At 49.0% G+C, this 26,674-nt stretch overlaps 1 protein-coding gene across 3 annotated transcripts in view; it reads right to left on the reverse strand.

Annotated features, from left to right (window-relative positions):
* ap3b1a (adaptor related protein complex 3 subunit beta 1a) overlaps positions 1-26,674 on the reverse strand; it is a 315,493-nt gene that overhangs the window by 92,620 nt on the left and 196,199 nt on the right. For all 3 annotated transcript variants that reach the window (XM_088000361.1, XM_088000365.1, XM_088000372.1), the window contains 2 exons: positions 1,204-1,276; positions 691-797 (listed from right to left, as the gene is read on the reverse strand). In XM_088000361.1, coding sequence (XP_087856487.1) covers positions 691-797; positions 1,204-1,276 — 180 coding nt within the window. The remainder of the gene's footprint in view (positions 1-690; positions 798-1,203; positions 1,277-26,674) is intronic.

A 26,674-nucleotide genomic window follows, 5' to 3' on the forward strand; every position in this document is an offset into this window, starting at 1 on the left:
GGCTGCTGTGTCCTGGATGGTATCAAGCTTCGAGTGTGTTGTTGGAGCTGCACTTATCCATGCAAATAGGGAGTATTCCAAATACTCTTGATTTGTACCTTGTAAATGGGTGGACAGGCTTTCAGGAGTTGAGGCAAGTTACACACAGTCTAAATAACTATGGTCTCCCCAGTTCCAAAGAAGAATCATGTTCCATGTGAAATGTTATATCTGCTCCTCTCCCTCCACAATTGCCACCAGACTGGCCAAGTTTCTTTTTTTTTATTTTAAGTTTTCTATATATAGTATACTAAAAAACAAGGATTATTCCTAGACTCTGAAAATTTTTCCATTTTTTAAAACCATATTTTAGAAACTAATTTTGCAACCCCACAAATTTTTGGTTGACTGTCTGGGATACAAGCTGTGTAATTAGAATATATGGCATGCTAAATTTGGCAGGCTTGGGAGGATCAGGTGACTCTGAATTGACAGTTCCTAAAGCTCTCCAGCTAGGGACTATTTTTGTACATATTGAAGATTTACAATGAAAGATTGATTATTATGAGTGCACAATTCCACTGTATAATTGAATGCCAGGAAAACTAGAAGAACCTAGCTTTCCTTGCCTCGCAATTCTAATATTTCTCAGAGCCTGAAAGCCATTAAATACATTCAACATTCAGAAAATAGCCACTGGCATATACTTACATCAATGACAACAGCAGTACTGGAAAGCGATAATCCTTCTAAATCAGCTGCTAATCTTGAAGCCATTACTGGTTTCGGGAGGGTGACTGGTGTTGACACATCAGAAACTACAAGACAGCAAGATAAAGTCTGAATTAGAAATACAAAAAGGCATATCATTACCTCCTGACCAAGAATAGGTCAGTTAAAACAATCGTTGTATTAATGCACTGTACTGGCTAAAGTTCATATTTAATTTTACCTTTTGTCAATAGAATAAAATTTCATTAATTGTTAAAACACAGAAATTGAAAACTTCAATTTTACTTAAGTCGAACTATACAGCTGTTGAACCACGAAATAACAAAATGCAATAAATATTTCTATAACTGCCCCCATTTCATTGATTGCACCTAGTTAAATGATCAGTGAGTTTATTTCCAAAAAACCTCATCACAATTTATATTATAATCAACTGCTTAATTAAATGCTCAGTTTTAACACTACTTTGCACGTCTTTGTATCCACACTTACAGTCAACCAAATCCAACAGTGAAATTTCCTGTTTGGCAGCCTTGACCACCGATACTGCTTTTTTCTCTTCTTTCTGTTAAACAAATAAGATTTCCTTAGCAACTCAAAATAGTATTTAACATGAGAAAAATCATGCAAAACAAAGTAAATGTAAAATAAATGCAGGGTCTAAATATGCTTAGGAATATATTAAAAATAAAATAAAATTTTAAAGCAAGTCTGTCATCCAAAATTGCAGATGCAACATTACTCAACAATTTTCATAGCCCTTTCCTATTTCAGTGTATCCATAATATTAATAAACGTACATTATAATATCAGTTCAAAATTGAACAGATTAGACAGCATTTATTTTTCCGTAATTCTTAAAAATTGAGACTGTATTTCATAATGTTAGATTAATAAATGAATAAAGAACTGCACTAAGAATCATCCAACATTTTAGAGAAAAATAACCCAACAATTAAATTTAAAAAAAAATTATTTTGTTACTGCTGCATGTGTTAGAGGAACTGTTGGCAGACTTGGAAAGAAATATGCACTTCAATTTCTCTGGGGTTTTGGCTTGAAGCCTATCCAGACTGATGAGATGACAGTCACTTTTTACTGATGCCAGAAGGGATCCCAAGAAAAATGAATTTGGACAGTCTCAATATAGTTTTAAGAGGAGCAAGGTCTGCAGCAAAAAGAAAACAGTCCATCATTTAGCAATCTCAGGATAGCTTTGTGAAAAATTGAAATGTCACAGAGCTTCAGGAAAATTCTTCTGAAGTTTAAGGCACAACACTGGAACGAGTGACGAAAGTCTTATTCTGCATCCAACATAAGATGCACCTAGCCTGAAAGTGCTTGATGCAAACTCTTTACCGGTGACTTACCTCATCTTCAGCCAAGTTCAGTGTTTTATGATTGAGTAGCTTACATTTAAAGGTCAAATGAAAGCTTACGTTAGAAAGCGAAACACAAGTTTCCACAGTACTTAAAATCATTTAGATTTTAAAATTAAAATTGACATCCATGGCAGAGCTCAGCTCAGACTAATATATTGCAAGGAGTGTTCACTATTTCTTGACCACAATTCCTCTTCTGAAACAATTCAATGAGGTAATGACAGCAGAAAAAGGTAGATTATTGTCCTCATTATATCGTTTATCCTCCTCTCTCAAAGCCATTAGATTCCTTGTAAAGAATGGGTCCAAAGCTCAAAAACTTCTTGATACTGAACATCTTCATTGATGTTTAACCCCAAGTTGTCATTCTGCATGCACAAGCAAAGACACAGGATTAACAAACTGTTCAGTTCTGGATGGCATCACAGCAGAATTAAATCCTTCTCTCATTCAACAGGTGTTAAATGTATGCACTTCCAGTCAATCACCAGCTGGCTGTCAAGGAAAAAACACATGGAATTTCCTGCCCTCAACCCAAAGATGCTAAATCCAATTGCTGCATCTCCATTGCTACTGTTTAAGGTGGTTTAGTATGTGAGATTTACGGTCTGGGTTAACAAGTTAAACCACTGGAAAGATCCTCTGTGACTCTTACAAAGATTCACGTGGTCATATGCTACTCGCAAGCACTGTCTATTAAATGCAATGTATTAACAACAACCAAAAAGTAGTACTGATAGAGCCAGAGTGCAGAAAATTCTCTGGCACAGGATAGAATGCGACAAAGTCGGCCCAGGGACCAATATTGCAACTTATTAACTTGCTCAATTTCACACACTTGTACAATTTAGGAAAATGCCATCAGGAATGACATTAACAAAAGCAATTTACTTACCTTTCTTGTGTCTTGGCTGGATGCCCAAATATTGCTACAAGAGGGTGGATGGCAAGAACTCGAGTGGTGACAAATAAACAAACTGATGGACTGTAAGTATGCAAGTGCAACCCTGACAGTAAAATTAGAGGGACTCTCTAATTCCACAAAAATATCCCAAACCTCTTCTTAGGATCGTATCAAACAACAATAGGCTGGGGCTGTTTGCCCTGGAGCATTGCAGGCTGGGAGGTGACTTTATGGGGGTTAATAAAATCGTGAGGGGCACAGACAGGCCAGACAGAGAAGACAGGCAGAGCCAGAATGAGCCAGCATGCCAGAGAGCAAGACAGACAGACAATGCCATGAAGGCTGCTGGAAACAAGGATAAGAATCATACAATCAAAGTGTTGCTTTGGGAGCCGTCAGAGGACGGTGAGCACCGTCAGGATGTGTAACTGGAACGCAGGTGTAAAACAGGATATGGTCAGCAAAGTTTAGATGAGAGGAAGGTTTTGGAGTTTGGAAAATGGAAGGGTGACCAGAAGAACAGGGGAACAATCAAATCCAGAGGTAACACATACACAAATCAGACTTTCAGTGAATGAGCTGAGGCAGATGTAGGATTGAGTTATTTTTCCATAATTTTGACTTAATTAAGGAAGTGATGAACTAAATTGTACTTTGACTGAGGTTAGTTTCTACAGAGACTTTCTGTAAAGAATAGCAATATGGCCCCAGTCAAAAGTAGGATTTATGGTTTTATGCCTGAGTCCGTTAAGGAGTAAATATGTGAAACTAATTTTAGATAAAAGATTTTTTCTTATAAGTACAACTGTGCTTTAAAATTGTTGTTTTGTAGCTTAAAGCATGTGACAGGCCTATGTTATTAATTTAATTGGGTAATTAATAGTTTGATTAGTTTTAGGCAACAATTGTGGACTCATGATTCTTTTAGTTTAAGGATATGAAGAGGCTTTGGAATATGAGAATACTTGAATATATCGTATTGGGAAGTATATACGGTATAACATTACTGGGGGGGGGGGGGGGGCAAAAGAGAGATTATACTACATACTCAAAGCAGATGACCAATTTTCTAACGCCACGTCACCTTGGTAGAGATCTATGAATTTGGAAGGTAAATGGGACAAGGTGTCATGAAAAAAAATGTTTGACTTACATTTCAAAAAAGAACCAGGAGATAGTAAGAAGTGTTATCAGTAACAACCCAATTAGGAATTAGCTTAAGACTGTTTAGCCAATCTGAAATTGAACTCACGCTTTCCATGACCAGCCAATTAGAGTTCAAGATAATTCAGACTGGTGTGGTACACAAAGGAAGATCAAAGACTGAAGGTCAACTTTAGTCAACAATGTGCTCAGTTACCCAGGTTTGATAGCTCATGTCCCGAAATGGATCGGTTGAAAATAACTTAATGTTTTGTACTTGTTATGATAAACTTATCTTGCAAAACATGTAGAAACATTCATTCAGATAACAGGGTAGAAATTATTTGCTGTAATGGTTTGGAATTGCATTCGTGGTGGAATTGAAAGCAATGAGCATTTTACATTGACCTATTGTGGATTCACAGACCAAATACATGCTGCCACTGACACTGCTGAAATGGCGAAAACACAGGACAATCAGATTGGCTGGCAGCACTGAGACACAAGTGAAGGGCAGAAGCCCCATTTCCAGTTAATTATGCTCCTCAGAATTTAAAATAGCTGTAAGATTGCTGCTGTCAGCAAAGATGCAGGATGAAAAATCCTGACCAACGTCTCGAACATCTCAGTATTTAGTTGCAGGCAATTTTTGCTCATCCACTATTGAATGTTGGACAAGCAGCATCACAAATGGTTAATGTGGAAGATTTGAGAGAACTGGGCATGGTCAGCATTCATGTGGAATGTGATGTGTTTCTGAGTGATGACATAAGAGGCAGCATACAGATGATAAACAGGTGGTGGCCAAGGATAGATTATTGGGGAACTCCAGGGATAAATGTGTGGCAAAGGGTAGAGGAGGCATTGCAGATGATTCATGGCTAGGTTCAGATGGACAAGAATGGTGATGGCCCTACACAGGTGGGGAGCAGTGCAGAAGCATAACAGGAAGCTGGTATCCATAGCTGAAAAAAAATACAAGGATAAGAAGTCTTGAAAGAACAATGCATTTGTTACTCAAATCAGGGTCATTTCAGCACTGTAGTAGCAGCGAAAACCACATTTGAGCAGCAAAAACATTGAATGCAGAAAAGAGATGCATGGATTTAGGAGGCTACAATCAAGTACTCTGGAGAGGAAGGAAAATTCAAAAATGAAATGGGAGCTTGCAAGGGCTGAAGAGTGTTTTACTGGGTGGTGATGGCGACAGATTTAATGGGGAGTTGAGTACTTGAGAAGTGGGAATTAAGGTTAGAGGCAGGAAGAGAAATCAGTTGGCCATTGATTTAATAAGATTAGGGTACAGAGAGCAGGAGCTGGATCCTCAAGGTGAGCTCAGAGGTGGGACAGGGAAGGGGAGGGGAGACAGGGGAGGGGAGGGGAGAGGGGAGACAGGGGAGGGGAGGGGAGAGGGGAGACAGGGGAGAGGGGAGAGGGGAGAGGGGAGACAGGAGAGAGGGGAGACAGGAGAGAGGGGAGACAGGGGAGACAGGGGAGAGGGGAGACAGGGGAGAGGGGAGACAGGGGAGAGGGGAGACAGGGGAGAGGGGAGACAGGGGAGACAGGGGAGAGGGGAGACAGGGGAGAGGGGAGACAGGGGAGAGGGGAGACAGGGGAGAGGGGAGACAGGGGAGAGGGGAGACAGGGGAGAGGGGAGACAGGGGAGAGGGGAGACAGGGGAGAGGGGAGACAGGGGAGAGGGGAGACAGGGGAGAGGGGAGACAGGGGAGAGGGGAGACAGGGGAGAGGGGAGACAGGGGAGAGGGGAGACAGGGGAGAGGGGAGACAGGGGAGAGGGGAGACAGGGGAGAGGGGAGACAGGGGAGAGGGGAGACAGGGGAGAGGGGAGACAGGGGAGAGGGGAGACAGGGGAGAGGGGAGACAGGGGAGAGGGGAGACAGGGGAGAGGGGAGACAGGGGAGAGGGGAGACAGGGGAGAGGGGAGACAGGGGAGAGGGGAGACAGGGGAGAGGGGAGACAGGGGAGAGGGGAGACAGGGGAGAGGGGAGACAGGGGAGAGGGGAGACAGGGGAGAGGGGAGACAGGGGAGAGGGGAGACAGGGGAGAGGGGAGACAGGGGAGAGGGGAGACAGGGGAGAGGGGAGACAGGGGAGAGGGGAGACAGGGGAGAGGGGAGACAGGGGAGAGGGGAGACAGGGGAGAGGGGAGACAGGGGAGAGGGGAGACAGGGGAGAGGGGAGTCAGGGGAGAGGGGAGTCAGGGGAGAGGGGAGTCAGGGGAGAGGGGAGACAGGGGAGAGGGGAGACAGGGGAGAGGGGAGACAGGGGAGAGGGGAGACAGGGGAGAGGAGAGGGGAGAGGGGAGAGGGGAGAGAAGGGGAGAGGGGAGAGGGGAGAGAAGGGGAGAGGGGAGACAGGGGAGAGGGGAGACAGGGGAGAGGGGAGACAGGGGAGAGGGGAGACAGGGGAGAGGGGAGACAGGGGAGAGGGGAGACAGGGGAGAGGGGAGACAGGGGAGAGGGGAGACAGGGGAGAGGGGAGACAGGGGAGAGGGGAGACAGGGCAGAGGAGAGACAGGGGAGAGGGGAGAAGGGGAGAGGGGAGACAGGGGAGAGGGGAGACAGGGGAGAGGGGAGACAGGGGAGAGGGGAGACAGGGGAGAGGGGAGACAGGGGAGAGGAGAGACAGGGGAGAGGAGAGACAGGGGAGAGGAGAGACAGGGGAGAGGGGAGAGGGGAGAGGGGAGAGGGGAGAGAAGGGGAGAGGGGAGAGGGGAGAGGGGAGAGGGGAGAGGGGAGAGGGGAGAGGGGAGAGGGGAGGGGAGGGGAGGGGACACGGGAGGGGAGGGGACACGGGAGGGGAGGGGACACGGGAGGGGAGGGGACACGGGAGGGGAGGGGACACGGGAGGGGAGGGGACACGGGAGGGGAGGGGACACGGGAGGGGAGGGGACACGGGAGGGGAGGGGACACGGGAGGGGAGGGGACACGGGAGGGGAGGGGACACGGGAGGGGAGGGGACACGGGAGGGGAGGGGACAGGGGAGGGGAGGGGACAGGGGAGGGGAGGGGACAGGGGAGGGGAGGGGACAGGGGAGGGGAGGGGACAGGGGAGGGGAGAGGACAGGGGGGGGGAGGGGGGAGAGGACAGGGGGGAGAGGGGAGGGGGGAGAGGGGAGGGGGGAGAGGGGAGGGGGGAGAGGGGAGGGGAGGGGAGACAGGGGAGGGGAGGGGAGACAGGGGAGGGGAGGGGAGACAGGGGAGGGGAGGGGAGACAGGGGAGGGGAGGGGGGACAGGGGACAGGGGAGGGGGGACAGGGGACAGGGGAGGGGGGACAGGGGACAGGGGAGGGGGGACAGGGGACAGGGGAGGGGGGACAGGGGACAGGGGAGGGGGGACAGGGGACAGGGGAGGGGGGACAGGGGACAGGGGAGGGGGGACAGGGGACAGGGGAGGGGGGACAGGGGACAGGGGAGGGGGGACAGGGGACAGGGGAGGGGGGACAGGGGACAGGGGAGGGGGGACAGGGGACAGGGGAGGGGAGACAGGGGACAGGGGAGGGGAGACAGGGGACAGGGGAGGGGAGACAGGGGACAGGGGAGGGGAGACAGGGGACAGGGGAGGGGAGACAGGGGACAGGGGAGGGGAGACAGGGGACAGGGGAGGGGAGACAGGGGAGGGGAGACAGGGGACAGGGGAGGGGGGACAGGGGATAGGAGACAGGGGACAGGGGAGGGGGGACAGGGGACAGGGGAGGGGGGACAGGGGACAGGGGAGGGGAGACAGGGGACAGGGGAGGGGAGACAGGGGACAGGGGAGGGGAGACAGGGGACAGGGGAGGGGAGACAGGGGACAGGGGAGGGGAGACAGGGGAGGGGAGACAGGGGAGGGGAGACAGGGGAGGGGAGACAGGGGAGGGGAGACAGGGGAGGGGAGACAGGGGACAGGGGAGGGGGGACAGGGGATAGGAGACAGGGGACAGGGGAGGGGGGACAGGGGACAGGGGAGGGGGGACAGGGGACAGGGGAGGGGAGACAGGGGAGGGGGGACAGGGGACAGGAGACAGGGGACAGGGGAGGGGAGACAGGGGACAGGGGAGGGGAGACAGGGGAGGGGAGACAGGGGACAGGGGAGGGGGGACAGGGGACAGGGGAGGGGAGAGAGGGGACAGGGGAGGGGAGGGGAGGGGAGACAGGGGAGGGGAGGGGAGACAGGGGAGGGGAGGGGAGACAGGGGAGGGGAGGGGAGACAGGGGAGGGGAGGGGAGACAGGGGAGGGGAGGGGAGACAGGGGAGGGGAGGGGAGACAGGGGACAGGGGAGGGGAGACAGGGGACAGGGGAGGGGAGACAGGGGACAGGGGAGGGGAGACAGGGGACAGGGGAGGGGAGACAGGGGACAGGGGAGGGGAGACAGGGGACAGGGGAGGGGAGACAGGGGACAGGGGAGGGGAGACAGGGGACAGGGGAGGGGAGACAGGGGACAGGGGAGGGGAGACAGGGGACAGGGGAGGGGAGACAGGGGACAGGGGAGGGGAGACAGGGGACAGGGGAGGGGAGACAGGGGACAGGGGAGGGGAGACAGGGGACAGGGGAGGGGAGACAGGGGAGGGGAGACAGGGGAGGGGAGACAGGGGACAGGGGAGGGGGGACAGGGGATAGGAGACAGGGGACAGGGGAGGGGGGACAGGGGACAGGGGAGGGGGGACAGGGGACAGGGGAGGGGGGACAGGGGACAGGGGAGGGGGGACAGGGGACAGGGGAGGGGGGACAGGGGAGGGGGGACAGGGGACAGGAGACAGGGGACGGGGGAGGGGGGACAGGGGACAGGGGAGGGGAGACAGGGGAGGGGGGACAGGGGACAGGGGAGGGGGGACAGGGGACAGGGGAGGGGGGACAGGGGACAGGGGAGGGGAGAGAGGGGACAGGGGAGGGGAGGGGAGACAGGGGAGGGGAGGGGAGACAGGGGAGGGGAGGGGAGACAGGGGAGGGGAGGGGAGACAGGGGAGGGGAGGGGAGACAGGGGAGGGGAGGGGAGACAGGGGAGGGGAGGGGAGACAGGGGAGGGGAGGGGAGACAGGGGAGGGGAGGGGAGACAGGGGAGGGGAGGGGAGACAGGGGAGGGGAGGGGGGACAGGGGACAGGGGAGGGGAGACAGGGGAGGGGAGGGGAGACAGGGGAGGGGAGGGGGGACAGGGGACAGGGGAGGGGAGACAGGGGAGGGGAGACAGGGGACAGGGGAGGGGGGACAGGGGACAGGGGAGGGGAGACAGGGGAGGGGAGACAGGGGACAGGGGAGGGGGGACAGGGGACAGGGGAGGGGAGACAGGGGACAGGGGAGGGGAGACAGGGGACAGGGGAGGGGAGACAGGGGACAGGGGAGGGAGGACAGGGGACAGGGGAGGGAGGACAGGGGACAGGGGAGGGAGGACAGGGGACAGGGGAGGGGGGACAGGGGAGGGGGGACAGGGGACAGGGGAGGGGGGACAGGGGACAGGGGAGGGGGGACAGGGGACAGGGGAGGGGGGACAGGGGACAGGGGAGGGGGGACAGGGGACAGGGGAGGGGGGACAGGGGACAGGGGAGGGGGGACAGGGGACAGGGGAGGGGGGACAGGGGACAGGGGAGGGGGGACAGGGGACAGGGGAGGGGGGACAGGGGACAGGGGAGGGGGGACAGGGGAGGGGGGACAGGGGACAGGGGAGGGGAGACAGGGGACAGGGGAGGGGAGACAGGGGACAGGGGAGGGGAGACAGGGGACAGGGGACAGGGGAGGGGAGGGGACAGGGGAGGGGAGGGGAGACAGGGGAGGGGAGGGGAGACAGGGGAGGGGAGGGGAGACAGGGGAGGGGAGGGGAGACAGGGGAGGGGAGGGGAGACAGGGGAGGGGAGGGGAGACAGGGGACGGGGGACAGGGGAGGGGAGACAGGGGAGGGGGGACAGGGGAGGGGGGACAGGGGAGGGGGGACAGGGGAGGGGGGACAGGGGAGGGGGGACAGGGGAGGGGGGACAGGGGAGGGGGGACAGGGGAGGGGGGACAGGGGAGGGGGGACAGGGGAGGGGGGACAGGGGAGGGGGGACAGGGGAGGGGGGACAGGGGAGGGGGGACAGGGGAGGGGGGACAGGGGAGGGGAGGGGAGACAGGGGACAGGGGAGGGGAGACAGGGGACAGGGGAGGGGAGACAGGGGACAGGGGAGGGGAGACAGGGGACAGGGGAGGGGAGACAGGGGACAGGGGAGGGGAGACAGGGGACAGGGGAGGGGAGACAGGGGACAGGGGAGGGGAGACAGGGGACAGGGGAGGGGAGACAGGGGACAGGGGAGGGGAGACAGGGGACAGGGGAGGGGAGACAGGGGACAGGGGAGGGGAGACAGGGGACAGGGGAGGGGAGACAGGAGACAGGGGAGGGGAGAGGAGACAGGGGAGGGGAGAGGAGACAGGGGAGGGGAGAGGAGACAGGGGAGGGGAGAGGAGACAGGGGAGGGGAGAGGAGACAGGGGAGGGGGGACAGGGGAGGGGGGACAGGGGAGGGGGGACAGGGGAGGGGGGACAGGGGAGGGGGGACAGGGGAGGGGGGACAGGGGAGGGGGGACAGGGGAGGGGGGACAGGGGAGGGGGGACAGGGGAGGGGGGAGAGGGGGGACAGGGGAGGGGGGAGAGGAGGGGAGGGGAGGGAGGGGAGGGGAGAGAGGGGAGGGGAGAGAGGGGAGGGGAGAGAGGGGAGGGGAGAGAGGGGAGGGGAGAGAGGGGAGGGGAGAGAGGGGAGGGGAGAGAGGGGAGGGGAGAGAGGGGAGGGGAGAGAGGGGAGGGGAGAGAGGGGAGGGGAGAGAGGGGAGGGGAGAGAGGGGAGGGGAGAGAGGGGAGGGGAGAGAGGGGAGGGGAGAGAGGGGAGGGGAGAGAGGGGAGGGGAGAGGGGGGAGGGGAGAGGGGAGGGGAGGGGAGAAGGGGAGGAGGGAGGGGAGAAGAGGGGAGAGGAGGGGAGAGGAGGGGAGAGGAGGGGAGGGGAGAGGAGGGGAGAGAGGGGAGGGGAGAGAGGGGAGGGGAGAGAGGGGAGGGGAGAGAGGGGAGGGGAGAGAGGGGAGGGGAGAGAGGGGAGGGGAGAGAGGGGAGGGGAGAGAGGGGAGGGGAGAGAGGGGAGGGGAGAGAGGGGAGGGGAGAGAGGGGAGGGGAGAGAGGGGAGGGGAGAGAGGGGAGGGGAGAGAGGGGAGGGGAGAGAGGGGAGGGGAGAGAGGGGAGGGGAGAGAGGGGAGGGGAGAGAGGGGAGGGGAGAGAGGGGAGGGGAGAGAGGGGAGGGGAGAGAGGGGAGGGGAGAGAGGGGAGGGGAGAGAGGGGAGGGGAGAGAGGGGAGGGGAGAGAGGGGAGAGAGGGGAGAGAGGGGAGAGAGGGGAGAGAGGGGAGGGGAGAGAGGGGAGGGGAGAGAGGGGAGGGGAGAGAGGGGAGGGGAGAGAGGGGAGGGGAGAGAGGGGAGGGGAGAGAGGGGAGGGGAGAGAGGGGAGGGGAGAGAGGGGAGGGGAGAGAGGGGAGGGGAGAGAGGGGAGGGGAGAGAGGGGAGGGGAGAGAGGGGAGGGGAGAGAGGGGAGGGGAGAGAGGGGAGGGGAGAGAGGGGAGGGGAGAGAGGGGAGGGGAGAGAGGGGAGGGGAGAGAGGGGAGGGGAGAGAGGGGAGGGGAGAGGGGGGGGAGGGGAGAGGGGGGAGGGGAGAGGGGGGGGAGGGGAGAGAGGGGAGGGGAGAGAGGGGAGGGGAGAGAGGGGAGAGAGGGGAGGGGAGAGAGGGGAGGGGAGAGAGGGGAGGGGAGAGAGGGGAGGGGAGAGAGGGGAGGGGAGAGAGGGGAGGGGAGAGAGGGGAGGGGAGAGAGGGGAGGGGAGAGAGGGGAGGGGAGAGAGGGGAGGGGAGAGAGGGGAGGGGAGAGAGGGGAGGGGAGAGAGGGGAGGGGAGAGAGGGGAGGGGAGAGAGGGGAGGGGAGAGAGGGGAGGGGAGAGAGGGGAGGGGAGAGAGGGGAGGGGAGAGAGGGGAGGGGAGAGAGGGGAGGGGAGAGAGGGGAGGGGAGAGGGGGGAGGGGAGAGGGGGGAGGGGAGAGGGGGGAGGGGAGAGGGGGGAGGGGAGAGGGGGAGGGGAGGGGAGAGGGGAGGGGAGAGGGGAGGGGAGAGGGGAGGGGAGAGGGGAGGGGAGAGGGGAGGGGAGAGGGGAGGGGAGAGGGGAGGGGAGAGGGGAGGGGAGAGGGGAGGGGAGAGGGGAGGGGAGAGGGGAGGGGAGAGGGGAGAGGGGAGAGGGGAGAGGGGAGGGGAGGGGAGAGGGGAGGGGAGGGGAGGGGAGGGGAGGGGAGGGGAGGGGAGAGGGGAGGGGGGAGGGGGGAGGGGAGAGGGGAGGGGAGAGGGGAGGGGAGAGGGGAGGGGAGAGGGGAGGGGAGAGGGGAGGGGAGAGGGAAGGGGAGAGGGAAGGGGAGAGGGAAGGGGAGAGGGAAGGGGAGAGGGAAGGGGAGAGGGAAGGGGAGAGGGAAGGGGAGGGGAGAGGGAAGGGGAGGGGAGAGGGAAGGGGAGGGGAGAGGGAAGGGGAGGGGAGAGGGAAGGGGAGGGGAGAGGGAAGGGGAGGGGAGAGGGAAGGGGAGTTCAGGGTGAGGATAATATCACAATTTGTAGATATGTACAAGTTTAAAATTGAAAAATGTCCCAGAGTATTTCACAGAAGTGCAACTAAAATAACTCAAAGAAAGAAACATCAGTGAGGAAAATGTCAGGTCAAAGAAGTAGGGAAGAAGAGAAAAAGGTTTAGAAAGGGAATTCCAAATCATGAGGCCTCAGCAATTGAAGACACCGGAAACACTAGAAGGGCAAGTAAAGGGCCATCCACAAGTGGTCAGAGAGATGAAATGTTAGGTAGGATGAAGCGGATCAGGAGGGCTAGCCTGTGAAGGGAATTAAGCACAAGTATGAGAATTTTTAATTTGATAAATTTGAGGACAGTGGTAATGTGAAAGTGGGACTTGGTGCAGGAGAAGGTACCAAATGTAAAATGTTTTCTGAGCTTTGGTTACAGAGGGTGGAGAGTGGGAAATGGACCAGAAATTATTGAATTGTTGAGTCTTGGCAATGATAAAAGTATGGAACAAATGAACATAACACTATGTAAATGTAAATTAGTGGGGTGTTCCGGAAAGGACATGGGGTCAGGTGCGATGCAATTACTGAATTAATAGAAGCAAGGGTCCTGATAAATATTTACAGAATCTAACCTCATGTATGCTCATGATGTTGTCATGAGCAAATTACTGATGAGCAAATGAAAGGATCCAAGGCTGAAACCACAGGTGTACTCCAAAAATAACCATATTCAAGGAGGAAGAGAAGTCCTAACTGGAGATGTCCAATGACAAATAGTTCACAATCATGTAATAAAATGAAGGCAGAGCCAGTGAGATGGAAGAGAGAGTGACAGAAGAATGGGGTCATTGACAATTTTAAAGACTGTAGAGAGATTGACGAGCGATAATCAATTATGGTAGCCAGTTATGGGATATTGGTCCACATTCTGCTGGCATCCTAACAGTTTCACAGCGCACACTTATTAATGTGTGCATTGTTCAGCAATTTATAATGAGGAAGAGACAGCCTGTGAATTCCTTTTGACATTTTGTGCCATTCTTATGAAAATGGCTACTCACCCTCAACCATCACGCAAGTTTCCCGAATTGATGCAAATATTAATCAAGTTCATGGTTGAAGGTTTGAGCTGCCACTCAATGCAAACCACTTAACTTTTCTATCCAGGAAAGGAAGAATTTAAACTCTGCAATCTTATTTTTGATGGCGTAAATTGTTTATTACTTTCCCTTACTCCTTTAGTCAAATCTCTCTCTTGCCCAGTCTCTATCCTTTTGTTAAAATACCAAACCTGCCTCAAATCACCCCATGTCCTTCACTGTTTCTTTCTTAATCTTTGCATCACATTGGTGAAAGGGATAGACTGTTGAGTCTGTCAGTCAGAAAATACCTTGCTGCCTGCACACACTTTCAGCTGGTTGGGCAAAGAAAAAAAGTTGATGGTTGAAAGCAAAGTCTAAAACAACATTCCACAAGACAGCTCTCTTCAGTAAAACATTGGCTACGATATGTATATTTTTAAGTTATTAAAATTTCAAGGCACATATTTCTTCACTAAAGCAGACATGTCTTGACAAATATAGCATGGACCTTTGAAGACAAACGTATAAAGGAACAAATGTACGCTTTGAGTTTTTGAGAGAATTGCAATTACATTAACTTAAGTTCACTTTTGACAATTATCCATCTTAATAGACCACTTTTAATAAGCTACTCAATATTCTTGAAAGTTTTAACTTGAACAGCATTACGAACAGGTCAATGCATTCAGATATCCGATAATCATTTTTAAAATGCTGTCTTATTACTCAATAAATGAATTTGACAGAGGTAAGATTTTGAAGGTTAAAGGCAAAAGCCACACATCCTTAAATACAGACTCTTAAATTGGCACACACTTTCTGTAAAGTACTTAAGTAACTGAAACATGAAAATGAAACAAACAAAATCCAAGAATTAATTTCAGTCTGGTAGATGAATTACATGCTCCTCGTATAAACACTAAAGGCAAAATTCACAGGCTAACCCAGAAATAGACATGCAAAATGTGACAAAACAATTTTTAAAATAATCTGCTTTATTCAGTCCTAGTCATAACTCATAACTTACATTGTGTTTTAATCAATATAATTTTTTTGCTCGCTTGCTGGCTCTGATATTTGTTAATGCGTCAGACTTGGCAATATACAACACAATTTTAAAATTTGCACATGACATGAAACTGGTCAACGAAATTGAAATTGACCAAGGCCCATTGCTGCTGCAATGAATCCAGTGGCATACAGGCTTGATGCAATTTGCTGTTCCCAATAGCTTCTACCCTGTAGATGGTTTGGCACTTGCAGGGGGTGGGTAAGACATAGCAGAAGTATGCCATTCAGCCCATTGAATCTGCTCTCCCATTCAATAAGATCTTGGCTGATCTGATAATCGTCAACTCCACTTTCTGATCTTTCCCTTTAACCTTTATTCCTTTACCGATTTAAAATCTCACTCAGTCTTTAACAACGCAGCCTTGACAACCCTCTGTGATACAGAATTCCACCGATTTATTTCCCTCAGAGATTATTTGACCCTTATTTTAAGATAAAAACCTCCGTCTGAAGTTGTCCCACAAGGGGAAACCACCTTTCCTCATCTATTCTGTCAGTTCCCTTACAAATCTTCTATGTTTCATTAAGGTCACTCATTTTTCTAAACTCCAAAAAGACCCAACCTCTTCTCAAAGATCTTCCATAAGCCAGAATTAGCGTACTGAACCTGCTCTGGACTGCCTCCAATGGCATTATATTGTTCCTTATATAAAGGACCCAAAACAATTCACAGCATTCTAGTTGTGCTTTGTTTCAGCAAAACCGCCCTACTTTTATATTCTATTCCCTTTGAAATAGAGTCCAACATTCATTTTGCCTTTCCAATTACCCACTGAAGGTGGATGCTAGCTTTTTGTGATTCACACATGAGGACTCCCAAAACTATTCCATAACTTTTTGCAGTCTTTTTCTATTTAAAAAAAAAAAGCTTCTCTACTCTTCTTGCTCTACTACATATTTTCCCATAACGTATTTGATGCAATCAGTGCCTTATCAAGGCGCTGGACATTTGGCACAGTGTGCCATTGCTGCCAGCATTCTTCCACCCCCCCCCCCCCTCCCGCAACCTGAGAACAGTTCTTCAATAACGAATCACTTAACTTGGTTCTCTGAGACCTCCATCTGCCAATAGCCAACATCAGCTCAGTGGTGCTACTAAGCATGGGAAGCTGACAGCTCTCACTTGTCAGGACTTCTGCCTATGGGCCTGCGGGCAGCCTCACTACTACCTGACTGGCATGTGGGTCTGCAAGCCTTCATTGGTAAAGACTGGATGACGAGATCCCCTATGACTCAAGATTCCACCCAATGTTTCAGCTTAGAGGCTGGTCAGACCAAGAGTGAAGACTAAGTCTCCTTGCTCAGTTGTGGAGATCGGTAACATACTGTGTGCAGCTTACTCAGCACAAACCATGGATGGAGCTCCAGACTCAATTTTGGTCATCAAACGGCAGGAAATATACACAGGGACTGTGCATTTAACGTTGGCTTGTTTAGTGCTATTTAGCTTCAATGCTGCTGAGATACTGGGATCAGAAATCTTGTTCAGCACTTGTTTTTAATAGTATCTTGAGAACACTACCTGAGCCAACTGGTACTAGTTTAGCATGACTTCTTCCACTCCCAGTGTCCAGCTTTCTTATTTGGAGCTGCCTCCTGTGCTGCACTGCTGACCAAGGTTGGCATCAGGGAGCCAACATCCATCAGATCCTAGGCTGCCCACTGCAAATCACCAACCAGACATGACAGAGTCATCCCTCCTGTCTACCAATCATCACCTAGTTGCTCTCTGCCCTCACTGGCAAGGTGCTGGCATGGAGATAGCTTGGAGGCCTCTTCTCCTCACCTCAGTGTAGCTGCCGGAAATGTGGAGACGCCACAGCAAAACAACGCAGGGGAGCTGCCAAGGGTCCAAAAGATGTTCTAAGTAGAATGTTACTTATTTAAAACAGGTTTTCAAATTTATTTTACTTCAACAGTTACTTACCAGTGTGGGAATTTAGTGATTTAAAAGTACTGTTTTTCACCTTAGAGACAATGGGTATAATATTGGAATTTTTTTCTGCTAAGGTCACAGTGAACCTAACTTCAATTTTAACTGATTGCCATGTTTAAAGTTCTTATAAGTTGCAATTTTCAGGTATGCAACCAGAAGTTTAGTTAAATTCTCCCTAATCTACAGGGTTATGGGGACAGGGCAGCAGGGGTGGGGTCTGGGTGGGGTGCTCTTCAGAGGTGTGGACTCGATGGACCGAATGGCCTCCTTCCGCACTGTAGGGATTCTATGATTAATTTTTGAAGGGGGCATGCTAGAATGAAATTAGGGTTCCAAGAGCTCAAACTTGCCTTGTTTGCCCCTAGAATTGTGGAAGGGAGTTTAGCAAAATGGAGAAAAGTGTGACCAGTCATGTTCCGCAGAGAACAGTGTTGGGACCACTTGTTTGTGATATTTGTAATTGAGCTGAAGGAAGGCAAAGCTGGTCCGATTAGCAAGCTTGCAGATGACACTAGGAGTAGCAGATAGTGAAGGGGACCGTCAGAGAATCTAGCAGAATATAGATAGATTAGAAAGCTGGGTGGAGAAATGGCACATGGAGTTCAATGAAGGCAAATACAAGATGATGCATTTTGGAAGATCCAATTCAAGAGTGAACTATACAGTAAATGGAAAAGCCCTGGGGAAAATTGGTGTCCAGAGAGATCTGGGTGTTCAGGTCCATTGTACCCTGAAAGTGACAACGCAGGTCGATAGAGATCAAGATGGTATACGGCACACATTCTTTCATCGGCAAGGTACTGAGTACGAGTTGGCAGATCATGTTACAGTTGTAAAGGACTTTGGTTCGACCACATTTGGAATACTGCATACAGTGATCGCCACATTACCAAAAGGATGTGGATGCTTTGAAGAGGATGCAGAGGAAGTTGACCAGGATGTTGCCTGGTATGGAAAGACCGAGCTATGAAGAGAGGTTGAGTAGATTAGGATTATTTTCATTAGAAAGACGGAGGTTGGGGATCGGGTGTGGGGGGAGTGATTGAGGTCTATGAAATCATAAGGTGTGGACAGAGTGGATAGCAAGAAACTTTCTCCCTCAGAGTGGGGGGGCTCACTTACTAGGGGCCATGAGTTCAAGGCAAGAGGAGAAAAGTTTAAGGTAGATATGCGTGGAAAGGTATTACACAGAGGGTGGTAGACACTGTACATTCTGGTTGCCACATTACCAAAAAGGATGTGGATGCTTTGGAGTGGGTGCAGAGAAGGTTTACGAGGATGTTGCCTGGTATGGAAGGTGCTAGCTATGAAGAGAGGTTGAATAGGTTAGTAGGTTGGGATTATTTTCACTAGAAAAAAGGAGATTGAAGAGGGGGGACCTGATTGAGGTCTACAAAATCATGAAGGGTAGAAGACGGGGTAGATAGAGATAAGCTTTTTCCCAGGATGAAGGATTCAATAACGAGAAGTCATGCTTTCAAGGTGAGAGGTGAAAGGTTTAAGGGGGATACACTCGGCAAATACTTTACCCAGAGGGTGGTAGGTGCCTGGAATGCATTGCCAGCAGAGGTAGTAGAGGCAGTCATGGTAGATTATTTAAGATGCGTCTGGACAGATGCATGAGTAGGTGGGGAGCAGAGGGATACGGATACTTAGGAATTGGGCAACAGGTTTAGACAGTGGATTTGGATTGGCTCGGCTCAGGCTTGGAGGGCCGAAGGGCCTGTTCCTGGGCTGTAAATCTTCTTTGTTCTTTGGATGCCTGGAAAGCGTTGTCAGTGGAGGTGGTATAGAACATAGAAGAATACAGCGCAGTACAGGCCCTTCGGCCCTCGATGTTGCGCCGATCCAAGCCCACCTAACCTACACTAGCCCACTATCCTCCATATGCCTATCCAATGCCCGCTTAAATGCCCATAATGAGGGAGAGTCCACCACTGCTACTGGCAGGGCATTCCATAAACTCACGACTCGCTGAGTAAAGAACCTACCCCTAACATCTGTCCTATACCTACCACCCCTTAATTTAAAGCTATGCCCCCTTGTAATAGCTGACTCCATACGTGGAAAAAACTCCATAGGTGGACATGGTAGCCTCATTTAAGATGTATCTAGACAAACTGGAAACTGAAAAACGTATCCCTGCCATTTAAACACCAGTGGCAGACAAAGAAAACTAAGAACTACGGCTGATTGGCCTAACATCTCTATTAGAGGAAATACTGAAGTCTGTCAAAAGATGTGATATTTGGATACTTAAACTACCAATGTAATTACACAAAGTGTTACTTATTTCAAGTGTCTTTTGGTGTCTAAATAGTCTAACAGTTGCATTGCATTTTACAAATCATGCTAGTTGCACCTTGGTCTTATAATAATATAATTAGCATTAAAGTAAACCGTAGGGTGGCACGGTGGCTCAGTGATTAGCACTGCTGCTTCACAGCACCAGGGATCCAGGTTCGATTCCTGCCTTGGGTGACTGTCTGTGTGAAGTTTGCACATTCTCCTAGTGTCTGTATAGGTTTCCTCCGGGTGCTCCGGTTTCCTCCCACAATCCGAGAGATATGCAGGTCAGATGAATTGGCCATGCTAAACTGCCCATAGTATTAGGTACATTAGTAAACATAGGGTGGGGGGAAAGGGTCTTGGTGAGTTACTCTTCGGAGGGTCAGTGTGGACTTGTTGGGCCAAAGGGCCTGTTTCCATACTGCAGGGAATCTAATCAGATACATGAATGGGCATGGAGCAGAGAGATACAGATCCTCAGAAAATAGACAACAGGTTTAGGTAGAGGATTTGGATCAGTGCAGGCTTGGAGGGCCGAAGGGCCTGTTCCCGTGCTGTAATTTTCTTTGTTCTAGTGTCGGAAATGCAGTCACTTTTCACACAAGGTCCCACAAATAGCAATGCAATAACAAACAAAATCTGATTTATTGGTGCTGGACATCAAGAGAGACTTCATTTTCTTGTTGTCATGACACTATGCCCAGCTTGAGGGGCAGGTAAGGCTTCCAATAACATCTTATTTAATAATAGCACTTCTGACCAGGGGTCAGGATTGAATCATATGGAATAGAACTTTTGGCCCGCCATGTCTATGTTGGCCAATGAACACCAAACTACACAATGCCATTTAACTGCACTTGGTCCACAGCCTATGTCCTGGCATAGAAAGTATTCATCCAGATGCTCAAGTGTTGCAAGAGTATGTCTCCACCCTCTAAAACAACATATTCCATATTTCTACCACCCTCTGGGTGGTTAAAAAAATCTCCGCACCTTAAACATGTGTTTAAGACCAGAGGTCACATCTGCTATCAAGAAAAGACTCTCATAATCCAGTCTGTCTATGCCTCTCTCAATTTTGTATATCTCAAATTAGATCCTGCCTCAGCCCCCTCTGCTCCAAGGTACACAAACCCCAACCTCTCCGGTCTCTCCTCAGAACATGGCACAGTGGCTCAGTGGTGAGCAATGCAGTCTCACAGCACCAGGATCCCAGTTCGATTCCAGCCTCGGGTGACTGTCCGTGTGGAGTTTGCACATTCTCCCAGTGTCTGCGCAGATTTCCTCTGGGTGCTCTGGTTTCCTCTCTCAGTCCAAAGATGTGCAAGTCAGGTGAATTGGCCATGCTAAATTGCCCATAGTATTAGGTGCATTAGTCAGAGGAAAACGGGTCTGGGTGGGTTACTCTTCAGAGGTCGGCGTAGACTGGTTGTGCTGAAGGGCCTGTTTCCACAATGTAGGGAATATAATCGTACAGACTTTTCATCACAGGCAACAACCCTCTCCACATTTCCAGTGTAGTCATATCCTTCTGAAATTGTGGTGAACAGAACTTTCGCAGTATTCCACCCGTGACGTAACCAATGTTTTACAAAGTTGTAACTGGACTTGTGTAACAATACTATGGCTTTTAAGAGGTGTATCTTGTCCTTTTTTTAAAATGAAGAAAAGTTGGGACAAAACCAATAAAAGAAGCAATATGAAAGAGCTTGGGTATTTCAAAACAAATTGTAACAGTCGAAGCAGCCTGAGTGGGTAGGGTCACACTCCCACAGAATCAGGATTTTTAGTTTTAGCTTTCTACAGTTGCTGGGGTCTTTAAGCTGGATGGGGAAACTCTTATTCTGTTCTCAGTTACAGCTAAAAGCTGGAGTTCTCAACCAGCTGCTAGAATTGCACCTGAGACAATTTTACTCAATTTGCCTTTGTCAAATGTATTTGTGGGATGTTACTATATTGGAACAATTAAATAATAGTTGTTAATGTATATTATTTTGTTTAGCATTTCGATAGAGTTACAGTCAAGTGAATTGTTTTTATTTTGTCTTTATTTTAACTAATGTCCTTCCTATCGAAAAGGTGTTGTGAACAAAGTTTGGGAGAAGATTTGTAGCTCGGGTGCTCGTTGTTGTGGTTCTGTTCGCCGAGCTAGGAATTTGTGTTGCAGACGTTTCGTCTCCTGTCTAGGTGACATCCTCAGTGCTTGGGAGCCTCCTGTGAAGTGCTTCTGTGATGTTTCCTCCAGCATTTATATCTTATGTGACGCTTAGGCAGTTGGCACAGGATTCCCATTTCCTGGCTTGTCTTAGCGACTCTCGCCCGTAGGTGTTCAAAGTTTGTGAGAAGATTTGTAGCTCGGGTGTTCGTTGTTGTGGCTCTGTTTGCCGGAGGAAAGATCACAGAAGCACTTCACAGAGGCTCTCAAGCACTGAGGATGTCACCTAGACAGGGGACGAAACGTCTGCAACACAAATTCCCAGCTCGGCGAACAGAACCACAACAAGTGTTGTGAAACTTGAAAGGGTTCAGAAAAGATTTACAAGGATGTTGCCAGGGTTGGAGGATTTGAGCTATAGGGAGAGGCTGAACAGGCTGGGACTGTTTTCGCTGGAGCATCAGAGACGGAGTGACCTTATAGAGGTTTTTTAAAATTATGAAGGGCATGGATAGGGTAAATAGGCAAAGTCTTTTCCCTGGGGTCAGGGAGTCCAGAACTAGAGGGCATAGGTTTAGGGTGAGAGGGGAAAGATATAAAAGGGACCTAAGGGGCAACTTTTTCACGCAGAGGGTGTACGTGTATGGAATGAGCTGCCAGAGGATGTGGTGGAGGCCGGTACAATTGCAACATTTAAAAGGCATTTGGATGGGTATATGAATATAAAGGGTTTGGAGGGATATGGGCAGGGTGCGGGCAGGGTGCTGGCAGGTGGGACTAGATTGGGTTGGGATATCGGTTGGATCGAAGAGATGTACAGCATGCAAACAGACCCTATGACTCTAATGTAACTAATGTAAACCTTAAGTGTGTTTTGGTTGAAGTCAAGTGGTTTGCCTGAATCACATGTGGAATGTAATGCCTTACACATACCTTTAACAGAAGAATGAATTTGGGTCCAGGCTATCATCTTAATATATTTTGAGGGTGTTTGGTCTGCTCTATAATAGTTGCTTCTATATTCTATGCCCTGGCTGATGAAGGCAAGCATCCTGCATACTTCATCACCCTGTCCAACTGTGCTGATACCTCAGGGATCTATGGACTTGTACACCAAGGGCCCTATCTACTTCAGTGCTCCTTAGGAATCCACCATTCATTGTGTATATCTTTCCCTTATTAGACCTCCCAAAATATGTTACCTCACGCTTATAAAGATTAAATTCCATCTGCCATTGGCCTGCCAAAATTTACCAACTGTTCAATATCAGACTGTAGCCAGAGACCATCCTCCTTATTAGCGACACCAAATCTTTGTCATCTGCAAACTTAGTAATTATATATTCAGATCAAAGTCATTAATAGCAAGGCTCCCAGCTCTGATCTCTGTAGTACACTGCTGGTCACAGGCTTCCAAATACAAAAACAAACTTCCACCCTCATTCTTCGCCTCCTAGTTGCAAACCAATTTAGGATCCAGTTTGCCATGGATCCTATGGGCTCTTACATTTTGAATCAAATTTGCATGTGGGACCTTGTCATGGCTTTACTAAAGTCCATGTAAACCACATCAGCGACTTTATCTATATATTTATGTACCTTTTCAAAAGGTGCCTAACAAATCCATGCTGACTATCCCTGATCAATCACTGCTTTTCCAAATATTGATTAAACCTGTCCCTCAGAATATTTTCCCAAAACTTTCTGTACCACTAATGACAAACTGACTGATCTGTAATTATGTGGCCTATCCCTGCTGCCCTTCTTTAATAAAGGAACTACATTACTATCCTCCAGTCAACTAACACTTAGCCTATGGCCAGTGAGCTATTAAATATCACTGGGTTGTCTGTTTGTTTGCTGAGCTGGTGAGTTTGTGTTCAGACATTTCATCACCATGCTAGGTAACATCAGTGGGCTTCCGGTGAACCGTTGGTAATCTGTCCTACTTACTATTTACGTGCCTTGGTTTGTTGCGGTAGGTGGTATCATTTCTGATTCTGTTTGAGAGGCTGGTAAATGGGGTCCAAATCTATGTTTGTTAATGGAGTTCCGGTCTCTAGGATTTCCCACCGGTCTCTTTCTTTGGCCTGTCCCAGAATGGATTATTGTCCCAGTTGAACTGATGTCCCTCTTTGACTGGACTGATTTCCCTCTTCATCTGTGTGTATGGATAGTGATAATTGGTCACGTCTTTTGGTGGCTAGTTGGTGTTTATGTAACCTGGTGGCTAGTTTCCTGTTGGTTTGTCTAATATAATGTTTGTTGCAGTCCTTGCAGGGTATTTTGTACACACAGCAACCACATGCTTAAAAAATGAAATTTTAAATCAGGCAGTTACTGCTTTGTTAGTTTATGCCTAATCTTCACTTCTCTTGCAGTGCCCTTCTGCAAAACCCACTCCCATTCAAGTGCCCTTCTGTCCATCATCCCACAAACCACCCTTCTACACACCCCCACTCCCATCTTCCCGGTCCATTCCTCTTACAGCATCCTTCCTCTTCAACCTCCCGCTCCTTTGCGATGCACTTCTTCGCCCTCTTGGACTCTACCCACCGGATTGGGACACAAATTCACAACTTCAGATGGGAGAATACTTCCATGGGCCACAACTGAATTAGAATGGAGTCATGGTACAAATCTGACACAATCTAATGGTATGATTAAACAGGCACAAAGGGATGAATGGCTTACTTCTGGTCCTATGATACATTCATTTTCTCATTCTCAGTAGCAAGGATTGTCATTGTGCAAGTCACACCAAGTTGCATTTCACAGATGATTTTATAACAATTCCCTTCATTTAATGGATCATTAATTCACATTATATGAAAAGGAGTAGAATTTGTAAATTTAACAAAAACTAATTCTGAGTTTAAAAAATTCTCAGACGTACAGGCACACTCTACCTGCAAGACATTAAATGCCTCATGTTTGTATTTTTCCAATGCATTTGTCTAAAATGTCAGATATAACGATTTTCATGAGTTCGGATAATAAAAATTCCATTACAGAAGGAAAATGCATGACAATCCAGTCACGAGCTACCCAGATTCTTCTGTGACAGACAGACAAAGTAACCGTCACAGAAAAGGCTTAATAACAGAAACAAATAATGAAGTTAAAACCATATCCGATCAAATATTCCCGAATCTGAGATTCATCCTAGTAATAGAGATGGAACCTAGATAAATGCATTTTTATGGCACAAAGCAGGAGATTGAGAATTTCTTTAGCTCAATGCATAATTCATAGGCTCTGCCTGCAAACTGTGTAAAATGAAAATTTCACACCACAGCACGAGCAATGGAGCTGCTGAGAAGGTAAATGAAATCGTATTTTACTGTGCAAATTTTATTTCTTACTCTGCCCACATTTATACACAATCATTGACAAACCAAATGCATTGACAGATCTCCCACTGATATCATTTTGTTCACACTTAAAAACAAATCGGGCAGAAAGATATAGACAATTTGTTTCTTTATATTTAAAAAGTGGATCAGTTATTTTTTCAACTCAGTGTCTACATTAGATTCATCCAAGAAGCCAACTTGCTTTTTTTCCTCTGATGATCAGACAATCTTTATCACTATCATGGTTTGTTAAATTATGCATTTGATTGTATGTCACTGACAATTTCCTCTTTTCTTCATATGACACATAGTACACCATAGCAACATGCTCAAATTTTAAAATCCCTACAAGATTTTTATATTTTGAGTAACAGTGCATTACCATCCACGATACTTAAAAACATTCAACACAAACATCAAACTTATAAGCACGCCATTAAAACAGAGATGACTGTCATTTACAAAACCGAAAAGAAATTGTCATAATCAAATATCCACTCATTAATTTTTGGGATTTCTGAATATTCCCTTGTTATTTTGAAGTATTATATTTGCTCGCACAGGATTTTTAACTAATTCCCTGACTGAATTGATAAAATGTCACCAGCATCATTCAAAAATTGTTTCTTTACATAGCAGTCTAAAACTTTAACAGCAGCGCACAGCTGAAATTGCTTTGGACTAACATTTAACCTGCAAATGTAAATTAGATGTGAAGGCCTAAACTAAATCTGAAGCATCCAGAGTAAGCCTACCTGCTTCAAAGTTGGTAATACATCAGATTGGGCATCAATTGGAGATGGAGTCAATATTTAGAAAGGAACTACAATGTCATTATGAAGCAAATTTGGTCTTTGTGGATACTACAGTGGTGATGAAATTCAGCCATAGCTACACGTATATGATTGACAAACTGAAACTTATACTGGATCAACATCAATGACAATATTCAAAAAAGGTTTAGAATTAGAATTTTTTTTAAGAACCCATACAGTGTAGAAACTGTCCCTTCAGCCCAACAAGTCCATACCGAAGAGTAACCCACCCAAGCCCATTACCCTACCTTATATTTACCCCTGACTAATGCATCTAACCTACACATCCCTGAACAATATGGGCAATTTAGCATGGCCAATTCACCTAACCCACACAGCTTTGGGCTGTGGGAGGAAACCCACGCAGACAAGGGGAAAATGTGCAAACTCCACACAGAGTCACCAGATGCTGGAGTCAAACCTGGGTCCCTGGCGCTGTGGGACAGCAGTGCTAACCACTGAGCCACTGTGCCGCCCCACGGTTTACTTTAATCTAATGCTAATTATAATACTACAACCAAGGTGCAACTAGCATGATTTGTAAATTGCAATGCAACTGTTAGACAATTTAGGCACCAAAAGAAACTCGAAATAAATAACTGTAATTACATTGGTAACTTAAGTATCCTAACATCATAGCTTTTTTTTAAAAACAGACTTCAGTATTTCCTCTAATAGAGATGTTAAGCTTACCAGCCGTAATTCTTGGCTTTCTTTTGTCCTCCACTGGTTTTTTAAATAGCAGGGATATATTTTTCAGTTTCCAATCTGCCTCGACCGTTCCGGAGATAAGAGAATTTTGGAAGATAGGAACCAATACACTTGTCTTTTCAATGGCCACCTTCTTTGGTATCCTGGGATGTAGATTATCAGATCCTCGGGATCTATCTTTAATCCCATTAATTTTCCTGGCATCATTTGTGGTCTAGTATTGCTTTCTTTTAATTCTCCTTTGTTTCCCTAACACTTCAGGAAAGTTTTTTTGTTGTCCTCTTCTGTACAGCTTTATTTGATCAGCCACTTCTTTGACATCCATCAATTCTCCCATTTCGCCTACTGGTCTTGCTAACGCATGGCGTTGGGACTAATCTCGAGATTACTGCCTTTGAGGTCCTGCTTTTTACATTTTATTCTTAGTTTTACATATTCTGGTTGTCGGACCCTATTGCACTTTTACCCATATTACTACTATTGTACCAAGAACTCTGGCCTTTCAGAATATCCTGTAGTCAAATCAGTGACAACTTGGGGTCCTGACACCAAGGAAGCAACATACT

Source organism: Chiloscyllium plagiosum, unplaced genomic scaffold, assembly GCF_037043375.1.
Source record: "Chiloscyllium plagiosum isolate Xiang-an unplaced genomic scaffold, Cpla_swu_hap1 HiC_scaffold_2, whole genome shotgun sequence".
Lineage (NCBI taxonomy): Eukaryota > Metazoa > Chordata > Chondrichthyes > Orectolobiformes > Hemiscylliidae > Chiloscyllium > Chiloscyllium plagiosum.